Below are 24,516 nucleotides of genomic sequence, written 5' to 3' on the forward strand. Positions count from 1 at the left end.
AAACAACGGAAAGTGAAGACAGTAACAACTGGTTTGATATTGAATTTTTAAAATCTTGATTCAAATGGAATTTTCATATCTACCACTTAAAATTTATTTTTAATTAGAAGAAAACTATGTAACTGTGAAGAGAAGCACATTTCAGCCTCTCAGTCAGCCCCATTGTGCCTCTGCTTCACATCCAGGAAGAAGCGAGTCCTCGGGGCAGCCACGCAAATGCAAGGACACGGAAAGTCCAGAGAAAACCACTTGGCCTCCAGGTGCATGCCTTCCAAGTCTACTCTGCAGAGGCAAATGCCAAGTGGGTTTTTGCCAAAATCTCAATGGAAACATTTCTATTTGCTTTAATTTATTTTTAAAGTCAAACACCACAGTTCAGGATGTGGAAGAAATATGAAGTCAGTGGATGAAGATCTTGCTTCTACCAGCTTATGATCCCACTGGCCATCCAGGAAGCACAGGACACATATCAGCATCTGAACAGCAGGGAGCATTCTTCCTCCTGTGTTGGCAACTCGAAGCTGGAGGTGCCTTTATACGAACATTTTTCATCATCATCTAGTCCAGAAATCCCTCCTTTTACAGATGTACATTCTGTAAATCTTAGGTAAATATGGATTGTCTTGTTTTGTTTTTAAATACAATTTCTAAAGAGCCCTCTGTAGTAATTTCTTATTTTATCTATTTAGAGCAGGCTTCACGTATTAGTCTGCCTGGGCTGCCATAACAAAGTACCACAGACTGGGTGGTTTCAACGACAGAAACGTATTTTCTCGCAATTTTGGAGGCTGGAGGTCCACAATCAAGGTGCTAGCCAAGTCTGTTCCTGGTAAGTGCTCTTCTTGGCTTGCAGATGGCCGACTCCTCACTGTGTCTTCACATGGCAGAGAGAGAAAGAAAAATCTCTCTTCCTCTGCTTAGGACGCCACCAATTCTACTGAATTAAGGCCCCACCCTTATGATGACCTCACTTAACCTTAGTAATCTCCTATATGCCCTACTGCCAAATACAGTCACACAGGGATTAGGGCCTCAATATATAATTCTGGGAGGACACAATTCAGTCCACAGTACTTCATGTTGAGCAAATGAGGGGAAAAATCTCCTTCTCCTGTTTAAGGTGATCATATCATGAGAATGTCTGGCATTGTCACCAGAAGTACAAACTTATTTTAGATAGGATAACTGTGACATCTGAGGAAATGCTAAAGCGCTCTTTTTCCACAGAAAGTAAAACTTTATGACATAGCTTCTTTTAAAACTTCGCATTTTTGGGCATGGTCACTTCATCTATACCACCACAGTTCAAAGACTTTAAAAATCAATATTCACTCCAGCAACCTCTGCTCTATTCTCTAAGTCCAAAACTAAAGCAATCATCAAGAGTTTTGAAAACAAACCAAAAACTTTATTTACAAAAGTAAATTTTAACTTGCTTTTGTATATCATATAATGTTAATGATGACAACAACAGATTTAAAATACATTGAGGTTTGTGCAGCTCATTTCCCCCTAGTTATACCATAAAACTTTATAAACATTGCTTTAGCATTGATGTTTGGTCACGTTTTTTGTGCAGAAGTCACGTTTCAGGGTAGGTTCACCACCAGACACGGTCACATCACCATTGGCTGTGGATTTCCAAGAAGCAAAGGAGCCAATCTCAGCAAAGCTCGCACTGGCATTTTTAGCTGCTTAAATTTGAAGAGCAGTTCAGCAAAACTTGTGCTCCCTAAAATGGAAATGGGGTGGGAAGGTCACATCTCTAAATAAATTCAGCCATACCTCTCCTTTCAAGGAAGCTTCAGAAACACAATCATGCTTAAAACAGGCATTTTTCCCTTTGAAAATGACTATCCAAAGACAATATTTAAAATTATGAAATTCCTTAATACACTGTAATGTAAGTTGAGTATCCCTTTTCCAAAATGCTTCGGAAGAGAGGTGTTTTGGATTCTGGATTTTTTTAGATTTTGGAATATCTGCATTATACCTACTGGCTGAGATTTCTTTTTTTTTTTTTTGGAGACGTCTCACTTTGCCACCGGGGCTGGAGTACAGTGGCGCTATCTCGGCTCACTGCAAACTCCACCTCCTGTGTTCACCCATTCTCCTGCCTCAGCCCCCCGAGTAGCTGGGACTACAGGCGCCCACCACCATGCCCAGCTAATTTTTTTCGTATTTTTAGTAGAGATGGGGTTTCACCATTTTAGCCAGGATGGTCTCGATCTCCTGACCTCGTGATCCACCCGCCTCGGCCTCCCAAAGTGCTGGGATTACAGGCGTGAGCCACTGCGCCCAGCCCCGGCTGAGCATTCTTAATCCAAAAATCCCAAATCTAAGATGCTGTAATGAACATTTCCTCTGAGCATAATGTTGGCGCTCAAAACGTTTTCGATTTCCAACACTTCAGATTTCAGATTAAGGATACTCAAACCTGTATATGATTTGATAGAATTTACCCATTCTAGACTTCAGAAAGTGACCTATAACTACATGTGAAACTACTAACATTGTTTAATTTTATATATGTATATATATACACATATACGTATATATTATACACGTATAATACATATATATAATTCTTTAAATATAATGTGCAAAAGTGCCTGTCTACCTTCAATTACTATCTAAGTGGTACTTTACTGGTTCTAATACAGTTGACCATTGAAAAACCCTGTTTGTCCATCCTGGACTGAAAAGAAAGTCTATACTTTTAAAATGTCTTCCTTTTCCTTTTAGTAGTTTGACTATTAATGTGACTAGGTATGGTTTTCTTTGTATTTATCCTGCTTAGGGTTCACTGTGGGTTAATATTTAACACCATTTTTCAAAATTCTTAGCTTTTGTCTCTTCAAATATTGCTTCTAACTCATTTTTTCTCTCCTCTTATTCTCTTATTCCAACCCCATGCATGTTTGATTTTTTTTTTTCACGGTTTCCACATGTCTCTTGTACTCTTCTCTGTATTTCCTACCCATTCGTCCCTCTGTGCTTCAGTCTGTTTACTTTCTACTTGTCTTCCAGCAGATAAGTGTCTTCCAGTTCTCTTCAAATAATCCAATACTGAGATCTTCATTTCAGTTACTATATTTTTCAGTTCTAGAATTTCCATTTTAACTCTTTTTTACTGACCCCAGGTTTCTGGTGAAATTCCCTATCATTCCCTCTATTTTCCTGGAAATATTAGACATAGTTATTTTAAGTCCCAGTATAATAACTCCAATATCTGAATCACACATAGGTCTGTTTCTATTATTATCTGTTTTTTTATTATTATTATTATTATGTTTCATAATTTTTGATTCAACACTGAATCCTGTAAACTAAAAATTGCGGGGGCTCTGGGTATGTTTTCTTTCTCCTATGAAGGTTACATTTTCTTCTGTCAGGTGGGGAGAAAGCACACAGATCACCTTAGTTCTGCTCTAGGCTAATTGTAGGTCAAGTCTGCTTGGAGTGAAACTGAATCAGACCAGATCTAAAATTAGGCTAGAGCAGGCTTAGGGCTTGGCCATGTATTAATTCACCTGAGGAGCTGGGATGCTGATCAGAGCCACTTCACTTTAACAAGCGTTGAATTCCACCCTTTGTCTCCTCAGTCCTATGCTGCTGCTGACATTTTTGCTTACATTTTTGGCCTTGTGGCTTCTGCTAGATCTCTTGAAGTCTTATCCCATGTATATGAAGGCTAAAATTTCATTAAGTAACTCAAGGGAAAGGTATATCCAGAGTCTGAGTTATGATTTCTATTGTTCTCTCCTGCCTGAGACTGTGTTCCTCAAGTTCTAGGCTCTTGGGCAATCACAAACCCAACCTCTGGCTCCTCAGCCCTGCAGCATTGCTGCTTTTTGCTGGCACTCTACTTCTTGTACTATGAACTGGCAAATGCCTTTGGGGGAGAAGCTAGGATGAATATAAAGTTCTCCCTGTTGTACTTCCCTTTTCTTATTTTTTTTTTTAGCTTTTATATTTATTTTTGAGGGCAAGTGAGTCCAATACAAGCAATTCCATCATGGCCATAACTAGAAGTCTCTAGAGAGTAAACTTTTATCAGAGGCTTGCAAAACAGCAAAAAACTAGTAATGTAATTAAACTTCAAGTTTAAATGATTAAATGGAACAATTTTTGCCCTTATCAAAAAATATTTTTTTTGAGAATCTCAAAAAAACTGGGTGCTTAGAATTCATTATATCTTAGTATTCAGCTTAATGGATAAATTTTTTTTATCTGTTTCTGTATTCTGAAAAATACAATCAGGTGATAACACCATTAATTTTTAAAACTATTATTAAAAAATTCAAACACAAAATTAGTTGTAAAGCTTTTTAATATTAGAAATTAAGATTATATGTGATTCTAAAAAACCTAACTGAAAACCCAGAAAGTAAAGAAAAATAGCTTTAATAAAAAATCAATTAGTAAAGAATAATATGGAATATTTAGTTTATTAGTATAGACCAGTGTTTGGGGCTCTGTGAAGAAGAATCCATCCTTTTCTGAACAAAAATGAAAGTTATTCATGTATAAAGTTGATAATTTTTTCTTTTTTGCTCCAAAACAGTCCCTAACAATGACACTGCAACATTAATGAAGAGGAAAGTCAAACTAGGGGCAGTAACTACCGAGAAACTAGAACATAAAGGGGTAGGTAACAGAGGTACTGAAGATAAGACTTAGATATGCAATTACCTTCTAGTCCTATAGGCGGCAGGTGCCGTGGAGCTGGCACAGAGTGGTAGACGAGGAAGCAGGCCAGCATGCTCAGCTGTGATTCCTCCAAGGGCTGCCCGCTGAGGTAGGCATGCACACACATATCACCCCCGACTGTGAGAGAAACAAATGGAACTGAACCAACTGATGACAGAACTGAGAGGCACAAGAAATACCTTCTATTACTTTTTCATCAAGAACTTATTGAACGCTTAAAATATATAAAGCAGGTTCTATAGCTGTTATTGAGGATACTCTGACAAGCTAGACTGAGTCCCTGTCATTGTAGAGTTTAGAGTGCTGCTGGGGCGAGACAGATATTACACAAATAATGACACAAACAAATGCATAATTACAAATTGTGATGAGTGCTACAAAGGTGCAGTGGTCACTGTGGTTGTCTCCCTGAAATACCCCTTGTCACACCCTACCCTCCACCATATATTATATTTGATGGGACTGACTTCAGCTTCAGAACTAGATCCTTATTAGTCTTGGCCAGGGGTCCTCAAACTTTAACATGTACCAGAATCACCTGGAGGGCTTGTTAAACCACAGATGAGTGGGCCCCACTCCATGCACAGAGCACAGAGATTCTTATTCAGTAGGTCTGGGGTGGGGCCAGAAAAACTCCATTTCTAACAAGTTCCCAGGTCACGCTGCTCCATGAACCACACTTTGAGAATCACTGATCTTGGGTGATCAAGGCAATCCCATTCTCCTGATATAGTGTTAGTTCAGAGACAGGCAGACCCAGGCCATTTTTTCAATAAGAGACATTCTCTGCCACAGGGATAGATTGAGGGGTGTGCATGAGATGCAACTCGAGCCAGAAACCTGAGGAGGTACTTAATGACAAGCTTGCTGGAGGCTCCAGGGAAAGAAATTCCCTCATTCTCATCGCAAAGCTCCTAGAAGCAACTCTACTCTTCCTCTGAGTATCATGCTGAGCTATGGGTGAACATATTACAGCCATTTGATTACCATCTGAAAAATGCACTGAGAATACAGTCAAGGCACAGAATGTAGCTGATGGAACCTCAGAGAAATGGAGTTGAAGACACTGGAAAAAGACGATCCTTTACGTGCCTTACCTGCGGACTTCTAATAACATAGGCATACTTGTGTCCTTACTGTTTAAAGGCAGGTTAAGTCAGGCCTTCTGTTACTTGCAAACAAAGGCATTTTGATACAGAAAAAAGGTAGAGAGCATGAGCGGGCAGGCTAAAGATGTCAGGAAAGCTGCCTGAGGTAGACTGGTCTTGGAAGGCCTGGGAGGAAAGGTCATTAAAACTGAGGCTGCATGGATAAATATGAGTTGGGCAGGTGAAGAATGAGAGGAAAAGCTTCTAGGGAGGGAAAATAGTATATTCAAAGGCCCCACAGTGAAAAGGAGCTCAGTGTTTTTGAGTAAGTGGAAGGGGTCAGGGTGGTGTGAGGAGCAAGTGGTGTAAAAGAGGCTTTGTTGAGGAAAACAGGCGCCTTACAGGTAACACAGGTCCTGGTGCCACACAGTAGGGATTTCTTTCATAGCTGAATCAGGAGCCATTGAAAAGCTTTAAGCAGGAGTGTTACATCAGTTTATTCTTTAAAAGACTGTTCTGTCAGTTAACTTGAGATGGTTGGAATGGAGATGAGAAAAAGCAAGGAGGCTATTTAGGAGGCTATAACAATGGTCCAGGCACAAAATAATCATTCTGTTCTAGGTAGAAATAGTAAAATGTGGACAAATTCAAGAAATATCTACGATGAGGATTGAAAGGCTTCAGCAATGGGTCAGCTATTGCAGACGAGGGGAGAAGGGAAGGAGGGAAAGGAGCAAGGATGACTTCCAAAAGGGTCAACAAAGGAGTGACAGTGAAATGGTGACAAATACTGAGAATTTTTAAAGAGGATTTTTTTAAAAAATTGGGAAAGTATGCTGTGACAAAGTCAAGGGAGGCTCATTTCAAGAAGCAAAATGTAGCTAAAAGCCTCAACATTGTAGAGATGGAGTGAGATGAAAACCGTAGACTCCACTGAACACAGTTGTGAGGATGTCAGTCTACTGGGAGATGGAAACATTTAGGTTTGGGGGAGGCAGCAGAGGGAGAAAGGTTAAGGGAGAACAGATGAGATTCTTCTTTGAACAGCTCATCATGAAGGAGAGCATGGTGGTTCAGCCTCTCTTCGATGACTTTCTCATGTCTACCAGCACTTTGTTTCACTCATTTTCTCTATTGTTTTTCTGTTTTTGGTTTCATTGGTTTCTGCTTTTATTTGCTTGCTTTGGGTTTACTTTGCTTTCCTACTGCACTTGACAAGTCTTAAAAAAAAAAAAAAAAAAAAAAAAAAAGGACAATGCCAAAAATTGCATTGCACTCCACTGCTGGTGGGAAAGTAAAATGGCACAATTTGGAAAATTAAGTGTGGCAGTGGGTGAAGGTACAAATGATGCAAAAATAGGAGAATGCTGGCAACTATTAAAATTGGTGTTGGGGTTTATTACACTAGTCTACTTACTTTGTATATTCTTTAAATTTCCATAACAAAATATGAAAAAGTTAATAAAACTTTTTAAAGTTCTTAAACTTGAAACCCGCTTTCCTTGCCCAAAATTATAATTTGAGGAGATAAATACTGTACAAAACATTTATACAGGCCAGGCGCCATGGCTCACGCCTGTAATCCCAGCATTTTGGAAAGCCAAGGCACGGGGATCATGAGGTCAGGAGTTCGAGATCAGCCTGAACAACATGGTGAAACTCCGTCTCTACTAAAAATACAAAAATTAGCTGGGTGTGGTGGCGTGCGCCTGTAATCCCAGCCACTCAGGAGGCTGAGACAGGACACTCGCTTGAACCCAGGAGGTGGAGGTTGCAGTGAGCTGAGATCGAGCCACTGCACTCCACCCTAGTGACAGAGCAAGACTCCGTCTCAAAAAAAAACAAAACAAAACCGACATTTATATAATATAAATAGGCTGCATTTTCAGATTAGTGTAGCGATTTAATGGGTTATCTCAGATCTAATGAGTTGTTAGTGAGTGATCCTGAAAGTCCACATATGCATCTGTGATTTTTACACACAAATACGAATGCAATTTCCAATTTTCACTTAATTTACTGTTCTCTACCCCAATGCCAACTGCTAGTGCTTGTAAGGGAGGAGACTATATATTTAAGAGGTTTTGTTTAAAAAAAAATTCTAGTTTTTCACTAGAAAATAAACACATTTTTGATAAATCTGAGTGGCAGGTCAAATTCAATGGAGGCTGACAGCAATGCTGGAAACCACCAAATGCGCTAAAGAGCAACAAGACAATCAGGGCCCTGTTTTAGAGAATGTTCTAATCACTGCCAAAGTTCCATACATTATATGAAATGTGCAAATCAGGGAATCTGCAAAGATTTAAGGAAGTATTTCTTATCAATAGCAAAGGTCTGCCATAGGTGATCAAATATTAAAATGAATAAAAACGAAACACCAAAACCTTTCAAATAACATGTTTTTCCTCAAAAATGAGGATAAAAATGACTATCAAAAAAATTTTGAAGCTATATGATCTTTGAATCTGAACAGGAAATGACAAATAGAATGCAGCGTTTAAATATAAACATGGAGAGTCTGAAATCAGGCTTTCCAAGTATATCCCTCACAACCTGGTTTACAATTTAATTTTTTTCAGAAATTTATTTCCTAGTGTTACAGGTGGATAGTTTTAAACTGAATTATATTCAAATGCTTAGGGTCTGTTGATTACTACTAATAGTTTTCACTAATCAAAGCAAGAATTGTTTCTACTACTATTACTAAGGTTAGTAGTAACCCAAAGCAAGCAACTGTCAGATATTTACTAGGAGCATTTGAATGAACTAAAAAGAATGAAAAGATCAAGGAGTCTACTCCTGAAAATCAGTTTCAGGTGTATTTAACACATAGATATATTTCAATAAATCTAAAGGCCCCATCACTTGCCTCATGTAAGTCAGAATCACTTCTACACTGTCAACGAGTAACTACAATTTCCTTGCAATCACAAATCCTGCTGATCAAAAGCCACCACTGTGACATCACATAGCTGTGCGGTCCCAGGTTTTCAAAACTGAGTTGGTACAACAAGCTCACTCAGCAAGCACACGTCAACTTCTACATGTACATGGGGTGCCAGTACAAAAACGGGATGACTGCTGGCCTCAGGAAGGTGACTGGCCACACCCCTAGGAAACAGGAGACAGAGGCACTGGAAAGGAAATGTGATCTGATGCTAGGGAAGAGAGAAAAAGGTCCTGAGCACGAAGTGGCATTTACCAATGCTATAAATATTATCTGCCTGGGTCAGATGTATTTTACTAAAGAAGCTAAAGTAGATAATCAAAGTCTAATTCATCTAGCTGGAAACGTTAAATCTATAGCCATTCTTGCTTATACTCAGATTTATCTTGCTTACCAATGAAAAAAAAAGTTACAACAGAAAAGCCTGAATCGAATGTATCTCAAAAGCACAAGAGCGCTATGCTACAATGCTACTATTACCTTGTAGCCACTGGTCCAGAGTATTATCGATGGTACACTTCACAACAGGGAGGAATTCCGAGTTCATAAAGAGCCCCCGCTTAGGGTGGTTCTGCAGCCGCTCCTGATGGCTTCGGGAGCTGAAAAACTCTAACACCAACTTTATCTGCCACAGTTCAGAAGTCTCAGACATTTCTCTTCTCCCAAGTCGTCTTATAGCCTTGAAGAGGAAAGAGGACAACAGTCTATGTAATCAAAGAGTGCTCTGTCTCTTCATCAGAGTTGTAGACTGAGTATTCTTTAAATGTGGCTCCTAATTATAAAGGGTCGGGGGGTGGGGTCCATTCTGTGTTTTGATGCAGTCTGCCCACAAAGGAGCCGTCAATGGGTACAGGTGCATGGCTCACCTCCTTCAATATGGCCCTACATGAGCAGCTTGCAGGGAAAAGTAACAAAGGTGAATGAGCCATTCTTGGCTCAACAGCTCCGAATAACCAAGGTCACAGCCAGTCACCTCTGGGAAACTCAAGCTGGGTACAATGACATGGCAGAGATCCCAGCGGGTAGAGGGCAAGAAGAACGCTACTAATAATACTGCCCTTGAGATCCATCTGCAAGTCACTACAGCTGCAACCAGAGAAGATATTCATGCATAAAGACCTGCCGCCCATGACTGTAAAGATGTGAGGGTTCAGAGAGTAAAAAGACACATTCTCAGCCAGCAACTTAAAAACACAACTTGTTATTTGGCTGCTATACAAAGAGGCACTGTGAGAAGCAATGCCAGCGTGGATACCATATATCCATACTTTCCAACCAAAAAAGGGTGGATTCCAGACAATAATGGCATTCTGGGCCTACTTAGTTATATTGGAACTTGGTTTTTAATGATGTTACTTAACACTGTGTGTTTTCTGGTTTGAGGGAATTATCCTCTGACTAAATATATGTTTCCATTCAGCTTTTTAGCAAATTATTTTTACCATTAAAGGTTATTTCTCTTAGACATTGAGTCTCAGATGCTTAGCTGTGAACTTATTATATTCACTTAAAGAGCTGTTTAAAACTAGATTCTGGATCTCACCCCAGAAATTCTGATTCAATAGATGAGGCATGGAATTAAAGGATCTGTATTTTTAAGATACCAAGGCAAATTTCTGCCAGGTTAGAAAACTACTGGCTTGGCTTAACTGCAAATCTGGGTCTGAAAGATATAATACTGAAAAGGTCTATGTATTACTAATTTGCCTAAAGTGAATAAATTGGTCTGATCCTTTAAGAACATTATTAAGCATTATTTTCTGCATTACCTCTTTAGGCTCTTTTAAAATAGCAATAACAAAAGAAATTAAAAAATGAACTCCAACGCCTAGATAACTACATACGGACTCTGTAACCTCTTGCAAGCTTCATCACATAGGTCTAATTTCACAGTACTGCCATCACTAGGGCTCTGTTCACTAACTGCTCACATGCAGACTTCTACAAAGAGGCATTGCCAGGAGGGAGGCAAAAATAAGATGGGAGAGAGGGAGGGAGTGCTCTCCTCCTCTCCTAGTCAGGGGAGACAAAAGGGAGGAATGGGAACCCTTAAAAGGAAGACAGCCCCCCAAGGGGCACTCCTGTCAACATAAAGCCCAAGCTTTTTGGATTTTTGAGAGCTTTCAAATTTTATATGGTTTCCTTTCTTAAACTTCCAAAAGCAAATGGGAAACTAAAAGGAAGGACACTAGGAACCTTACCACACTATTCAGTGAGTTACTTCAACTACAGGACAAATTTCACCAGAATTGGTATAGGTTTTTGGATCCATACCTGATCCATTGCTATGTACGCAGGCAACATCTCTGGGGTCTCCTGGGTAACACATTCATAGAGTACTGAAGAAAAGAGATCCAGAATTTCCTGTTTCTGCAGAAAATCAGAAGTTTTGTAGCACAAAGTATATTCCAAAATCAATTCAAAAACCAATTGTATAGCACTACTATGGCCCATTCTTAAGTTTTATAATGAATGACATAAAATTAACACTACAATCTTTTAAAAAAGCCACAGCACGTGTAACGTTAAACATTAATAAAAAAAAAATTAAGTCCCAAGAGACAGTTAAAGGATAGCAAGTGCTACAGAAGAGAGGAATGGACCAAACTAGGATAAAATGAGTAGACAGGACATCACAGAGCTATGCCTTGGGTTGGGCTGGAAGAGTAGGATCCAGAAAGGAAATAGAGTAAAAAAGCTGCAAGAAAAAAAACACTGACCAGAACAAGTTTAGGGGAGGCGGCAGAGTCAAGTCCAGCTGGGGTTAAGGGCGGGCATGGGCTTTATTAGAGACCCGTGACCTGCAGTGCACAGCCCAGCTCTTACTAGCTGTGTGATCTTGGGCATGTGACATCTCACAGTGGCAGTTTCCTCATCTGTAAGCCCAGAATGATAAAATACCTATCCTCAGGGTCATAATTAAATGACATTTAAGTATTAGCAGAGTATCCAATGTATAGTAAAGATTCAATAAAAAAGAGAGGGGAAGGTTATTTCACTTAATCCTCAAAACAATACTGTAAGGTAGGTTCTATTATAATCACTTTTAGAAATGAGGAAACTACATTTTGGAGAGGTTGAGAAATTTTCTGAAGGCGATATATGCTTGTAGACAATAGGCTATCAATCCTAGATATCTAATTCTACATCCAATCTTTCCTTGTCTGTATGGTGGATTAAGTCAAAGATCTGGGCCAGGCACAGTGGCTCATGCCTATAATCCCAGCACTTTGGGAGTCCAAGGTGGGAGGATCATTTGAGCCCAGGAATTCAAGACCAGCCTGGGCAATATAGTGAGACTCCACCTCTACAAAAAATTAAAAAAAAAAAAGTAGCCAGGCATGGTGGCTACATGCCTGTAGTCCCAGCCACTCAGGAGGCTGAGGTGGAAGGAAGGATGGCTTCGGTCCGGGAGGTCAAGGATGCAGTGAGCCATGATCACATCACTGCACTCCAGCCTGGGCAACAGAAAAAACCGACGCTGTCTCAAAAAACAAAAAACAAAAAAATAAAGAAAAATCTGCTAAGCACCCTTGGAATCTTGAAGGTAACAGGTGTATGAACAATAAAAAGAAGGGTTATAATATACAGAGGAAACAGTTAATGAAATTACTTAAAAATAAGAGAAAGGTGGTAAATACTGAAAACATAAAGCAGAATATGAATGGGCATCATTCTTGTAGATGACAGAAACTATCATCTGTCAAAACTGATGTCTTATAAATTTTAAGTTGTTTCTTCTATCAAGGTAGAAAGTTGCTGGATTTAATAGTTTTAGGCTATGCAAATCTATACGTGCCAAGCAAAAGTCACCCAATGTGACTGACGCATGTCATCAATCTCAAAGATAGATATAGATAGTACAGATGTTTTGGGTGACCCATGCATAGAAATAATAACAAATTCTAGTCGTGGGGCTCGGCAAACCATAGAATATATACCTGACCCATGTTCACAGTTGGCTTGCAGAAATATTCAGCAAATGACAGAAGTGCTGGATCAGAAGTGAATGCTGAGATTGTTTCTGGCTAAAAAACAAACAACCACAACAGCATAAGATAACAAAAGATTATTTTCCTTACGCTTAAACTGTAATACACGCAGTTCTAACAACTCTACCTCCCCTTTGTCACACAACATTCCCAAAAAAACCCAGATGATGCAAACTTGCCTCATCAACCTGTTCTGCTAAGAAGTTACAAGAAGCTTTTGCACAAGTTAACATGAGCTACTAATTTATCAAAAGGCCAATAGCAAACAGGTCTTCCTGTTTACACAACTCATCCAAAAAAGGCTTTTCCCTCCTTCACTGACTAATTAAAAAGCCTACCAGAAACTAGAATTGTTACTGAAAAGATAAGGAAAAAAGAATATCACTCAAGCCAGCCACAAAAAGATAAACAGTGTATGAAACCACGTATATGAGGTACTTAGTATAATCAAAATCACAGAGACATAAAATAGAATGGTGGTTGCCAAGGACTAGGGGAAGTAGAATGAGGGGTTATTGTTACAGGTAGAGATTTCAGGTCTGCAAGATGAAACAGTTCTAGAGATGGATGGTGGTGATGGTTGCGCAACAATGTGAATGCACTTAGTATTACTGAACTGTGACTTGCAATGGTTAAGACAATAAATTGTGTGCATTTTACCACAACTTTTTAAACTTGGGAAAAAAACAGTATCATTCAAGGTTCAAGACTGAAAATGAAATATGAAGGTATTACTATTTTCCACTGAGGTTTATATTTTATTTCTGAACTCCAGTAGGCAGGAAATTGAAATAGCTTTTAATTTTTATATACTTTCTTCATTCAAACTCAAGTCTAAACTTATCTATTTTCTTCACAAATTGGGTTAGAGTCTTTGAAATATGCTCTAATTTTTAGAAGAAGCAATACTACAAATTTAAATTAAACTGTGTCCAAAAATCTTTCAAAAGTATTTCATAAACAATTTACTGAATACTGCCAAACCAAATTCACCAATGTCAACCCTGGGAACTATTTATACATTTCAATCCTGGGAACCATTATAAAGGCTCGGTCATAAGTAACTGACTAAAATGAAATATGAGTTGAATTAAAATAAACTGCTGTCTCCGTACTTGGAAGAACAAAGGATGCTAACTCAGTCCTCTGGCTGCCACTCATCCAGTCCGCCTGCCCCACTTTTGCCGTCTAATTACTCTTTAGGGGCCTAACTACTTTAGACTACTCTACTTTGTATCACCAGCAGGGACACAGTTGCTCATGGAATTACAGAAAACTGAAGTTAAATTCAGAAGTCTTAATGCCTGATTATGGGACAAATTTCTTGTGTTGGAAACTTATCTGAGTCAAGAATATAGAGCAAAACATGTGCTGACCCCACTATGGGAATGAGATTGCTTCCTACCCTCATTTATCGTTAACTATTTCCTTATTTCAAACACTACTGCACTGGCAGTCAAGTACTGTGCAAATAATAAAGCAAACTAATAAAAGAAGTCTGAATCTATCATTAGTTTATCCTCACCAAGATTAAGGAAACAAATGGTGGTTTTTAAATGGAGTTAATAATTGCTAGCTTGCAAAACTCCTTTTCTATTTTTGCTATGAAATTAAGTAAATCTTCACCAATTTGAGGATCAATAATAAAATCACTATTTGTTACAGTGTCAAGATATGGTGTGACTGTCCTTGCTGCTAAATGTAAACATTAACTTAGAGTATTTTACTTTATTTTATATATATATATATAACTTATTATATACAATATTTTATATTCATTATATTTTATTATGGCCATCACATAAAAAGCAAACAGAGCCACAGTCAGTTTTTACAATCTGCAACAATGAAAAAGGAAGCAGATCCACCTTTAAAGTTTATAGCAATGGGCGAGGAAGCCAGCAATTTAGAATTCTTTCTTTCCGTTTTTACCAATCAATAATACTACCTTGAAAGCCCGGGCTTCAGAGTTCCTGTTAGCAACAGTCTGAGCCAACAAACTTTGCCATCCCATTGGATCTTCTTTGTAGGAGAGCTGACCTGCCCGGAGTTTAACATATAAAACCCCATCCTTGGAAAGGATGGACCTGAAACAAAAGGAATGAATTTAATATAAGGTATTATTGGCAGTTCTTGGCTGGAAACAGTGTTTTCCCAATACCATGTTCACAGGAGATGAAGCTTTTACCATTTTCCACTAAGGTAAATGATTATTTACTGTGTTTAAGATTAAATCAGTCCCTATGAGAAAGCCTAGAATAAAGTTCTGTTTTTCTTTGGTGTCTAGATTCATGGAACTTGTTAAATGAAGAAGGCACTTTGACTATTGGCTCAATTACAAGCTTCAAAGGTAGCATTTTGTCTAACATTTCTTTGTATTCCCTATATCCCCTAGCTCTATGCCTAGAGTACATGAGGTACTAAATATCTATTAATTGGTTTGCAGCAAGAAGAAAATAATGCTGCAAATCTAAGGACAGAACAATACAGAAAACAGCCAATATATAGTCTGGAAAAATTCACATTGGGACCAAACTATAAAAACTTTTACATGCTTGTTAAACTTCCTTGAAATTTAAAGGCTTAATTGACATGCTACTTTAGGTATAAATGTATCAACACTCTAAAATAATTGCATGTGATTATTTCCACCCAAAATAAACTGGGTGAGTAGTATACATTATCTACAATAATCTTAAATTTAGGAGAACTTTCTAGCAAAAGAATGGTAAAGAGATGCAACAAAAGATGTGGTCTGACAAACACTGATTAATAAAGTTCTTTTGTGGATGTACAAATCAGTTTTACTTTCTGACATGGTTAGGCTCCGTGTCCCCACCCAAATCTCATGTCAAACTGTAATCCCCACATGTCGGGAGAGGGACCTGGTTGGGGGTGATTGGATCATGGGGGCAGATTTCCCTCATGCTGTTCTCATGATAGTGAGTGAGTTCTCACGAGATCTGATGGTTTAAAAGTGTTGCACCTCTCTCTCTCTCTCTCTTGCCGCCATGCAAGACATGCCTTGCTTCCCCTTTGCGTTCTGCCACGATTTTAAGTTTCCTGAGGCCTCCCCAGCCAGGCGGAACTGTGAGTCAATTAAACCCCTTTTCTATATAAATTACCCAGTCTCAGGTAGTTCTTTATAGCAGTGTGAAAATGGACTGATACACTTTCTTAAACTAAATCTTATGTTAATATACCAAGAGACAAGTCCATTACTGTCACAAGGAAGTCAGTGCAAGTTTCTCAATAAATAAATATTTAGGGTTGGAGTTTGAAATTAAAACTTTCAGTTTCTAACTCAAGTCCTGTTTCAAAGATATAGACTGTTTTACAGAAGACATACCCTACATATAGTCTTGAATGAGATTAAAGGGTGATGAGTCACATTCCAGATAATAATCTATAATTTATACCTTCTTATATACTTCTATTCACTTCCTAAAAGGTAAATTTGAAAAATTTAATGTACTTACTTCAAGTGTTGTGTTCCTTTGCTTAAATCTATGAGCAGTTCCCAGTATCTTGGGCCTTTAACTTTAATCTGTCAAGATAAACGCAAACATAGTTGACCCAAAGCTGAAAAATATGCTCATCTGACAAACTGAAACCTATGTTTCTCAGAGGAAACAATAACAGCCAGAAAGAGGCATCTGGAGGTTAACAAGCTCCATTTCCAGACAAAAAATGAATGTAAATCATGTTCTGAGGCCACCTAAGCTATCAATAAAGATCTCTAAGACAAGACTTGCTCTATTCTTTCTGACTTTTCCTCCTGCTGCAGCTTTCTTATCTGCTACAATACATGAAGAAAGCAGAGGCTTTTATTTAGCTATTTTTAACACTATGCCATTCTGTTGAATTGACCCCTTGGACCCAACTCCTGACCATGCCCAGCTTACCTGCTTTAAAAGATGGAGTTCTGGAAGAAGGGTAGGAGCCATCAATTCTTCTTTGGTTTGTTCATACCACTGAGTGCCCTTTACAAATGTAAAAGTCCAGCCACAATTCACTAGGTAGTCAGTGGAAACAACAAAGAAGAAACATCTCCACGCTATACCTCCCCCCATCCCCGCAGTCCATACAGAGACCTTTAAATGGCATAAAATCCTCTCTGGTACTCGAATCTTGAAGGACTGATGTCTAAATTCCTCACAGGGTATGTGTCCTTCCCACCACTTCTAGCCTTGCTCCTCACGGGCCAGCAGGACCGAAGGCCGTGCTCCAATGCTGCTGGGTTTCTGCACATTGCCTTCTCCGCTGGGAAGGCGCTCCACTCAGTGGGCCAGGCCTACTCCAAACACTGTCCACTGTTGACAGCCTCAACCCCATAGTTAACAGCTAAAGCGAGGGTGCTTCTCTGCTTCCCCTGCATTCCACAGACATCTCCAATTATCACCCTCTATTCCCACTGTATCCATGCCTGGCTCCCCAGGGGATAGAAGATCCTTAAGGAAAATGACAATGTCATCTCATTTTGTACCACAGAGCCTAGCACAGTTTTGAGTCACAGAAGGTACTTAATAATTTGCTGAATGAAAGAAGGATATAAAACTTGTAATCTATTTATGCATCTAAATGAAAGCTGTCATCAAATACACAATTTTGGGTTTTCAAGTTTCAGCTAACAAATCTAAGAATGGGTCTAACTCAATCAGTTATATAAAACACTACTGTCAGTCACATAAAGTTAACAGGGACATTTTCAAATTATAAGCTCTAAGGACAAAAGAGTAGCTGATGATCCCTAAAAAGTGATACCCAGAGAATATAAATGAGCATGAATGGCCTGGCAGGATATACGATAACTTTAGAAGCTTCCATTTTTATGAAAGTTCAATTCACTACTTATCACCTTTTACTGGACAACACATTTGAAATATTATGACCTGCAAAGATGGATGAGTGGTAATAAAATTACAAGTAAATGATAGGGAGAGATACCTTGTAGGTAACTTCTAAGAGGGCATAGCAGGGCGTGTTTGTGTCCACATCCACAGGCACTAGAAGCCTGGGCTCCGCGGCCAGCACATAGAGGTGCCGGAGAGCCTGGAGATGATATCTGTTCACAAAAAAGACAGAGGGTGGGTAACAAACAACTGTAACGATATGAGCTCTGCAATCTGCTGTTGCCTATAAGCTAAGACAGGACAGAAGCTCAAGTAATATCTTCAAATGAACAGAAATCTTAAAGGCAGATAAGATTCTATTAAAAAGTAATGGAGAAATTATCTTTTAAAAATTTTACATAACTGATCCTTGACCCAATAATTCTTTACTTTAGTCTTCACAGTGAAGAGGTTTTACAGGGAGGTAAAAAGTGTCATAACATGAAAATATTTACTATCAAACTGACCACTTATAAAATCAATCACTCTCAAAAATCCCTTTCTACTTAACATAGGCATCTGTTTTTATCTTCTCCGATTTTTTTTTTCTTTTTCCTTAAGGATTGATAGGGAAGAAGGGGGAAAATAGGATGTCAATTCTTCTCAGACAGCAAAGATCTTCTACACATACATACTTGCACATACATATACACACGTCCTTGAAACACAGTACATCAAACATCTATGTGGGTATGGCAATATTTTTCTTTGGGGTTCTCAAAAAGTTTTTTAAACTTTAAGATTTCTATTTTAGAATGTAAAAACAAAAAAGTTTTCATATTTTAAGATCTCATAAAAGAAAGATAGGCTGGGCACAGTGGCTCACACCTGTAATCCCAGCACTTTGGGAGGCCAAGGCAGGTGGATCACCTGAGGTCAGGAGTTCGAGATGAGCCTGGCCAACATGATGAAACCCCATCTCTACTAAAAAGACAAAAGTTAGCCAGGCCTGGTGGCACATGCCTGGAATCCCAGCTACTCGGGAGGCTGAGGGAGGAGAATCACTTGAACCTAGGAGATGGAGGTTGCAGTGAGCTGAGATCACGCCACTGCACTGCAGCCTGGGCAACAGAGCAAGACTCCATCTCAGAAGAAAAAACAAAAAAAAATCGCTCGGGAGCAGTGGCTCACACCTGTAATCCCAGCACTTTGGGAGGCAGAGGTGGGTGGATCATAAGGTCAGGAGATCGAGACCATCCTGGCTAACACGGTGAAACCCCATCTCTACTAAAAATACAAAAAAATCAGCCAGGCGCAGTGGCTGGCGCCTGTAGTCCCAGCTACTCAGGAGGCTGAGACAGGAGAATGGCGTGAACCTAGGAGGCGGAGCTTGCAGTGAGCTGAGATTGCACCACTACACTCCAGCCTGGGGCAACAGAGCAAGATCCTGTCTCAAAAAAAAAAAAAAAAAGGATAAAATGAGACTTCAATTTTAAAAAGCTTTATAGACAATAACTTCCCTCTTCTTACTCAAATATATTTACTTCTATAAATCTATTAAAAATAAAATCAATAAAGATCAGAAAAAGCTGACACTAACAAATTACATAAAGATTCTTGTCACTGGCCGGGCGCGGTGGCTCACACCTGTAATCCCAGCACTTTGGGAGGCTGAGGCAGGCGGATCCTAAGGTCAGGAGATGGAGACCATCCTGGCTAATACGGTGAAACCCCGTCTCTACTAAAATATACAAAAAGTTAGCCGGGCGTGGTGGCGGGTGCCTGTAGTCCCAGCTACCTGGGAGGCTGAGAGGCAGGAGAATGGTATGAACCCAGGAGGCGGAGCTTGCAGTGACCCGAGATCGCACCACTGCACTCCAGCCTGGGCGACAGAGCGAGACTCCATCTCAAAAAAAAAAAAAGATTCTTGTCACCAAATGGCTTTGTTTACAATAGCTAAACCAAATAGCTATGACCAGCAGTATGTGAGTGTGGCTCTCCACTGTACCCTAGCCAATAATTGGCTTTAACAACTCAAAAAAATCTTTCCTAAATGACAGGCATGAGGCCACATGTCAGAAGTGTATTAACTTAACAACAATATTCTTGTGCTGCACCTACCATCAGAGTGTGGTCTTCAGATTAGGCTACTTTTGTAAAACAGCTATCTTTCTTCTGTTGTTGGTTATACATTGTAGTGTAGTTTAAAATGATGGCTTAGGTTACTGTGATAAGTGCTCCTGACCCTTCTCCCATAAACAATAAAGGGCTCTTGACCTGTCTCTGGGGAGACAACATGGGATGCCTTCAGTTGAGCACAGTGCTCAGGTGTCTTAAAGGGTCTATTTTCTTCCCTGCCCCCATATGCAAGAGACCTGCTACATCTCAAACTATATCTAGGGAAACTGAAGTGTTGGTGGTTCCTCGTACCCTAAAACGCAGAGCTTTTAACTGCTTCTACATGGGTTGAAGTTCTACTGCTCACTGCCACTTCTAAATTGTCTCTGGTTTTTTGCTGTATTTTGCTTTTCTTGTCCCTTCTATGTCATTTATACACAATTTCTCGGCATCTATGTGAAAGGTAAAAAAGAAACTCATACAGACATTGCCACTAAATCAGACAAAGTTTTCTCTTGGAATTAAATAATTAGAGCACAAAAAAAGTATCTTGAACTTCCCTTGGCAACTATCCTTTACCTGATGACTTTTTCCCTAAAGACAACTTTACTTGATCTCCTTTTGGGTTTAGAGCAGTTCTATAGATCTGAGAATGGCGGAAGACTGGTCAGTCATCAGGTGTCCAAAGTTATCCTCTGGTCTAATACTTTGTGAGATAATTTTCTTAAAAGATTTAGCCAGGAATATAACTAAGTTGAAGAACAAAACAATGCTAATTTGGAAATAATTCCATGAAACCAAAACACAACCAAATGATCCCCTTAGAGAACTTAGTAAGTATCACATTGAAGACAGAATCACTAGACTCACCGGTTGTCAGTGCTGTGAGCTGGGAAGTGCGGATAAAGGGCACAGAGAAGAGCAGCAATGGAAGAATTTGATGTGCTCAAAGAGTACCTGCAAAGTAAGTTCGGTGGGGACAGATGTTATTGATTATATTGCACATACTTTCAAGGCATTCTTGAGAATCAGGAAACCGGGGTATAGTAAGGCATACTGATAAGATGCCCTCATAATACAAGAGTGTCAGTGGTGTGAACATTCCACTTTTCATTTAGTCCTTAGGCCATTTCAAGATCATCACTATTTAAAGCCAAAGTAATATCCCATAAATGTTAAATTTCAACCCTTGAAGCAAGGTTTTAACATAAAATAGCACAGTAGTGAAGACCATGAATGCAGTCCTAGAAATTATAAATATTGAAGAGTCATGTACCAAGTATGCCACCTTCTTATCCAATTTTATTAATATATATGCCTATTTATACAATTATAAATCTGATTTTTAAAAATACAGGATGTTTTCATTGGTATTTAAACAGTTTTTTCTGTTTCTGTAAAGCATGAGGATTCCTTTAGAATGACTGACTAAATGAAAAGGCAAAAGTTATCATTAAAAAGTTACAATGAGGCCAGGCGCAGTGGCTCACGCCTGTAATCCCAGCACTTTGGGAGGCCGAGGTGGGCGGATCACGAGGTCAGGAGATCGAGACCATCCTGGCTAACACGGTGAAACCCCATCTCTACTAAAAAAACAAAAAATTAGCCAGGCGCCGTGGCAGGCGCCTATAGTCCCAGCTACTTGGGAGGCTGAGGCAGGAGAATGGCGTGAACCCGGGAGGTGGAGCTTGCACTGAGCCAAGATAGCGCCACTGCACTCCAGTCTGGGCGAAAGAGCGAGACTCCGTCTCAAAAAAAAAAAAAAAAGTTACAATGACTGTATAAACAACTATTCCTCTAAATATAAATTCTTTTCTCACCAATATGATACGCTTTCAAGATAAAGTTTTATAGACTTTAAAAATATTCTCTTGGTAAAGGGTCTATTAAAATTTTCCTTAAATTACTTTATTGTTGCTCAAATTTAGTACAGCAACCAGGCAAATTAATCTAAAGTCCCAAAGTTTTTCTAAAATATATTTTGAAATAAAGATGGTGTAGGACATCACATAAAACCACTTCTAAAACCACTGACTTTTTATTACATACAAACATGCACACACATATACCCAAATCTCTTTCCCTGTCTTTTAAAATAATTGGAGTATTAAATAAGAACTTATAATTCATTATATATGCTTATATATTTAACGGATTAGAAAGAAGAGATTTCAAAATTTAAGCAAAGAGATACATCTATTTTGGCATGTGCATGGAATAAGCCATTTTCTTTGTACCCTTTTGATAAACCAAAAATCAAAGATAAATATTAAGATACTAATGTTAGAAATTTTGGCTAGAAACATAATGGTGTAGCTATGCTAAGTTTAAATGTTGTTACAGAGTATACATGACCATTCAAAAACCAAAAATCACTAGAAAAGCAGTAGCAGAATGGTAGAAAAATCTATTCGATACGAAAGAAGAGCAAGGAGAGTCATACAGTTTGGAACAATGAAAGATGGGACTAAGAGACACGGAGAGGCTCATTTTGAAAGGCAAAAATTTTCAAAAATCATAGAATAAAATAAATAAGACTTTTCATAGTAATATTTCTTTAACCATTATTAATTCTAAACAATTAAAGAAAGACAATTCCACAAAACACGTTGAGAGGAAACGCACACCTTTCTGATCATCTTTACTTTTTGTACTTCTGAAAAGGTGAGTTCCAATGGTAAGCTCAGTCTTAAAGAAGAGGGGAAAATTAGCCTACGCAGACATTGTAGCCATTGATCAAGGTCACACACACTAGAGCTAAATATATGCAGGGGTATACCATATTCACAGAATGGAAGACAATACTGTAACAGATTCTAATCTCCTTAACACAGACACATACAATCAAGGCAATTCTGATCAATATTTTATCAGATTACTTAGTATGGAACAGATTCCAATATTTATATGAAAATGCAAGGAGCCAAGAGAAAAACACACTTTTGAAGAAGAAAACCGAGGTTGAAGGATTTACTCAACTGGATACCAAGACTCATAAGACAATGGAGTATTGGTGCAAGTACAGAAAAACAGACCAGCAAAACCTCATAGCCCGGAAATAAACACAGGTGTATAGGCACTTAACTTATATAATAGAGGTGGTACTGCAGAGCAGTGAAGGATAAATTTTTCAATAGCAGTGGGAAAAAAAACATGGAGAAAAATCCGTGCCAGGTAGATTTTAGATCCAAATGTGAATGGAAAAGCTAAAAACTTCTAGAAGATAAGATAGGAGAATATCTCCTTTTCTCTGGGTCAGAAAATATTTCATAAGCAACACAAAAAAGTAAAAACTATAAAAGAAGAACATTAATAATTGTGTCATCAAAAGACACCACTGAGAGAGAGTGAAAAGGCAAACAAGCCCTAGGGTGGCAAAGATAACTGCAACAAACAAAACTGACCAAGGGCTTAGGACATAGTTTAAAGAACCCATAGAAATCAATACAAAGCTAAACCAATGTGGAGCAGTCAACCTCATCAAAACAGAAAGTAGAATGGTGGCTGCCAGAGGCTGGTGGGAGGGGCAAACAGGAAGTTGTTCAATGGCTATAGAATGTCAGTTTTGCAAGATGAAAAATTTCTGGAGATTGGTTGCACAGCAGTGTGAATATAATTAACACTACTTAATTGCATACTTAAAAACTGATGTTTTATGTTATGTGTATTTTACCACAAACAAAGATTTTAAAATAAATAAATATAAAAACTGGGTAGCAAGAGATTTGGACATCACAAAAGAGGTTTTGCAGTTGGCTATTAAAAGTGTAAAATGGTACTCAAGAACATTATTCAGAAATACAGAAATTAAAGCCACAATGAAATCCTGTTATATACCTACTAGTTGGCTAAAACTAAAAAGACTATAACAGTAACAAGGGTTGACAAGGATATGGAACAACTGGAACTTCACATCCTGCACATGAGTATGTAAAATAGTACAAGTGCACTGCAGCACTGATGGTATTATTCACTGTAAGTGAATACACACGTACAACCTATATGACCCAATTCCACACAGTTCTATATACAACAAAATCGAAGACATGTACAACTTTCCCTAACAGCACTGTTCATAACAGCCCCAAACTAGAAGCAAGAAGCATATCTATCAATGGGGGAGATCAATAAAATGTGGTACAGTCATACAATGAAATGTAATACAACACTGAAACTTGAACAATCCATTGCTACATACAACATGAATCTTACAAACATAATGTTGAGCAAAAGTAAAGTGGAAAAGGATACATCGTGTATAATTCAATTTAAATGTCAAAAACAGGCAAAACCAACGTAAGGTGTTAGAAGACTAGATAGGGCTATCTTTGGGGAAAGGAAGGTAATAGTGATTGAGAGGGGCGCATGGCAGAAGCAGAGACGGGTGCTGTGAGTTGCAAGTGCTATACAGAATCTTGATCTACATGATAACAAAGAGATTTTTCTGTGGTAGATAGCTCTTTGACCTGTGCATGCTATGATTTATACACTTTTCTGTATATGTGTTTTTGGTTCATCTAAAGCCAGGGCAGTCTTATAAAGGATGTAGTCAGGAATGGCACATGTTGGAAAAAGATCAAGAAAGCTGAAAACTAAGAAAATGTCACAGGATCTAGTAAACAATTTTGTTTGTGACCTTTCTGAGAAAGTAGCTTAGTGGAATGGTAAAATTTTTAACCAGATGGGCACAAGCAGTGATGCACTGAAACACTGAGCATAGACTATTCTGAGAAATACAGTAATGCTCAGTGTGTTAGAGAGGATGGTAATTCTACTGAGTAGACCATAAGTTGACGGTTAAACTACAAAGAAGCCCATCAAGT

The 24,516-nt window shown here is 38.6% G+C and overlaps 1 protein-coding gene across 7 annotated transcripts in view; it reads right to left on the bottom strand.

The window, feature by feature from the left end:
• Window positions 1-1,386: 1,386 nt before the first annotated feature.
• The window catches only part of ANAPC1 (anaphase promoting complex subunit 1), a 117,464-nt gene continuing 94,334 nt past the window's right edge, over window positions 1,387-24,516 (bottom strand). For all 7 annotated transcript variants that reach the window (XM_024242498.3, XM_054547928.2, XM_063713563.1 and 4 more), the window contains 10 exons: window positions 20,564-20,650; window positions 17,691-17,808; window positions 16,649-16,726; window positions 16,223-16,290; window positions 14,692-14,830; window positions 12,693-12,779; window positions 11,026-11,121; window positions 9,232-9,430; window positions 4,696-4,830; window positions 1,387-1,732 (listed from right to left, as the gene is read on the bottom strand). In XM_024242498.3, the coding sequence (XP_024098266.2) occupies window positions 1,617-1,732; window positions 4,696-4,830; window positions 9,232-9,430; window positions 11,026-11,121; window positions 12,693-12,779; window positions 14,692-14,830; window positions 16,223-16,290; window positions 16,649-16,726; window positions 17,691-17,808; window positions 20,564-20,650 (1,123 nt within the window). In that variant the 3' untranslated portion in view covers window positions 1,387-1,616. The remainder of the gene's footprint in view (window positions 1,733-4,695; window positions 4,831-9,231; window positions 9,431-11,025; window positions 11,122-12,692; window positions 12,780-14,691; window positions 14,831-16,222; window positions 16,291-16,648; window positions 16,727-17,690; window positions 17,809-20,563; window positions 20,651-24,516) is intronic.

Source organism: Pongo abelii, chromosome 12 (assembly GCF_028885655.2).
Source record: "Pongo abelii isolate AG06213 chromosome 12, NHGRI_mPonAbe1-v2.0_pri, whole genome shotgun sequence".
In the NCBI taxonomy this organism is placed as follows: Eukaryota; Metazoa; Chordata; class Mammalia; order Primates; family Hominidae; genus Pongo; species Pongo abelii.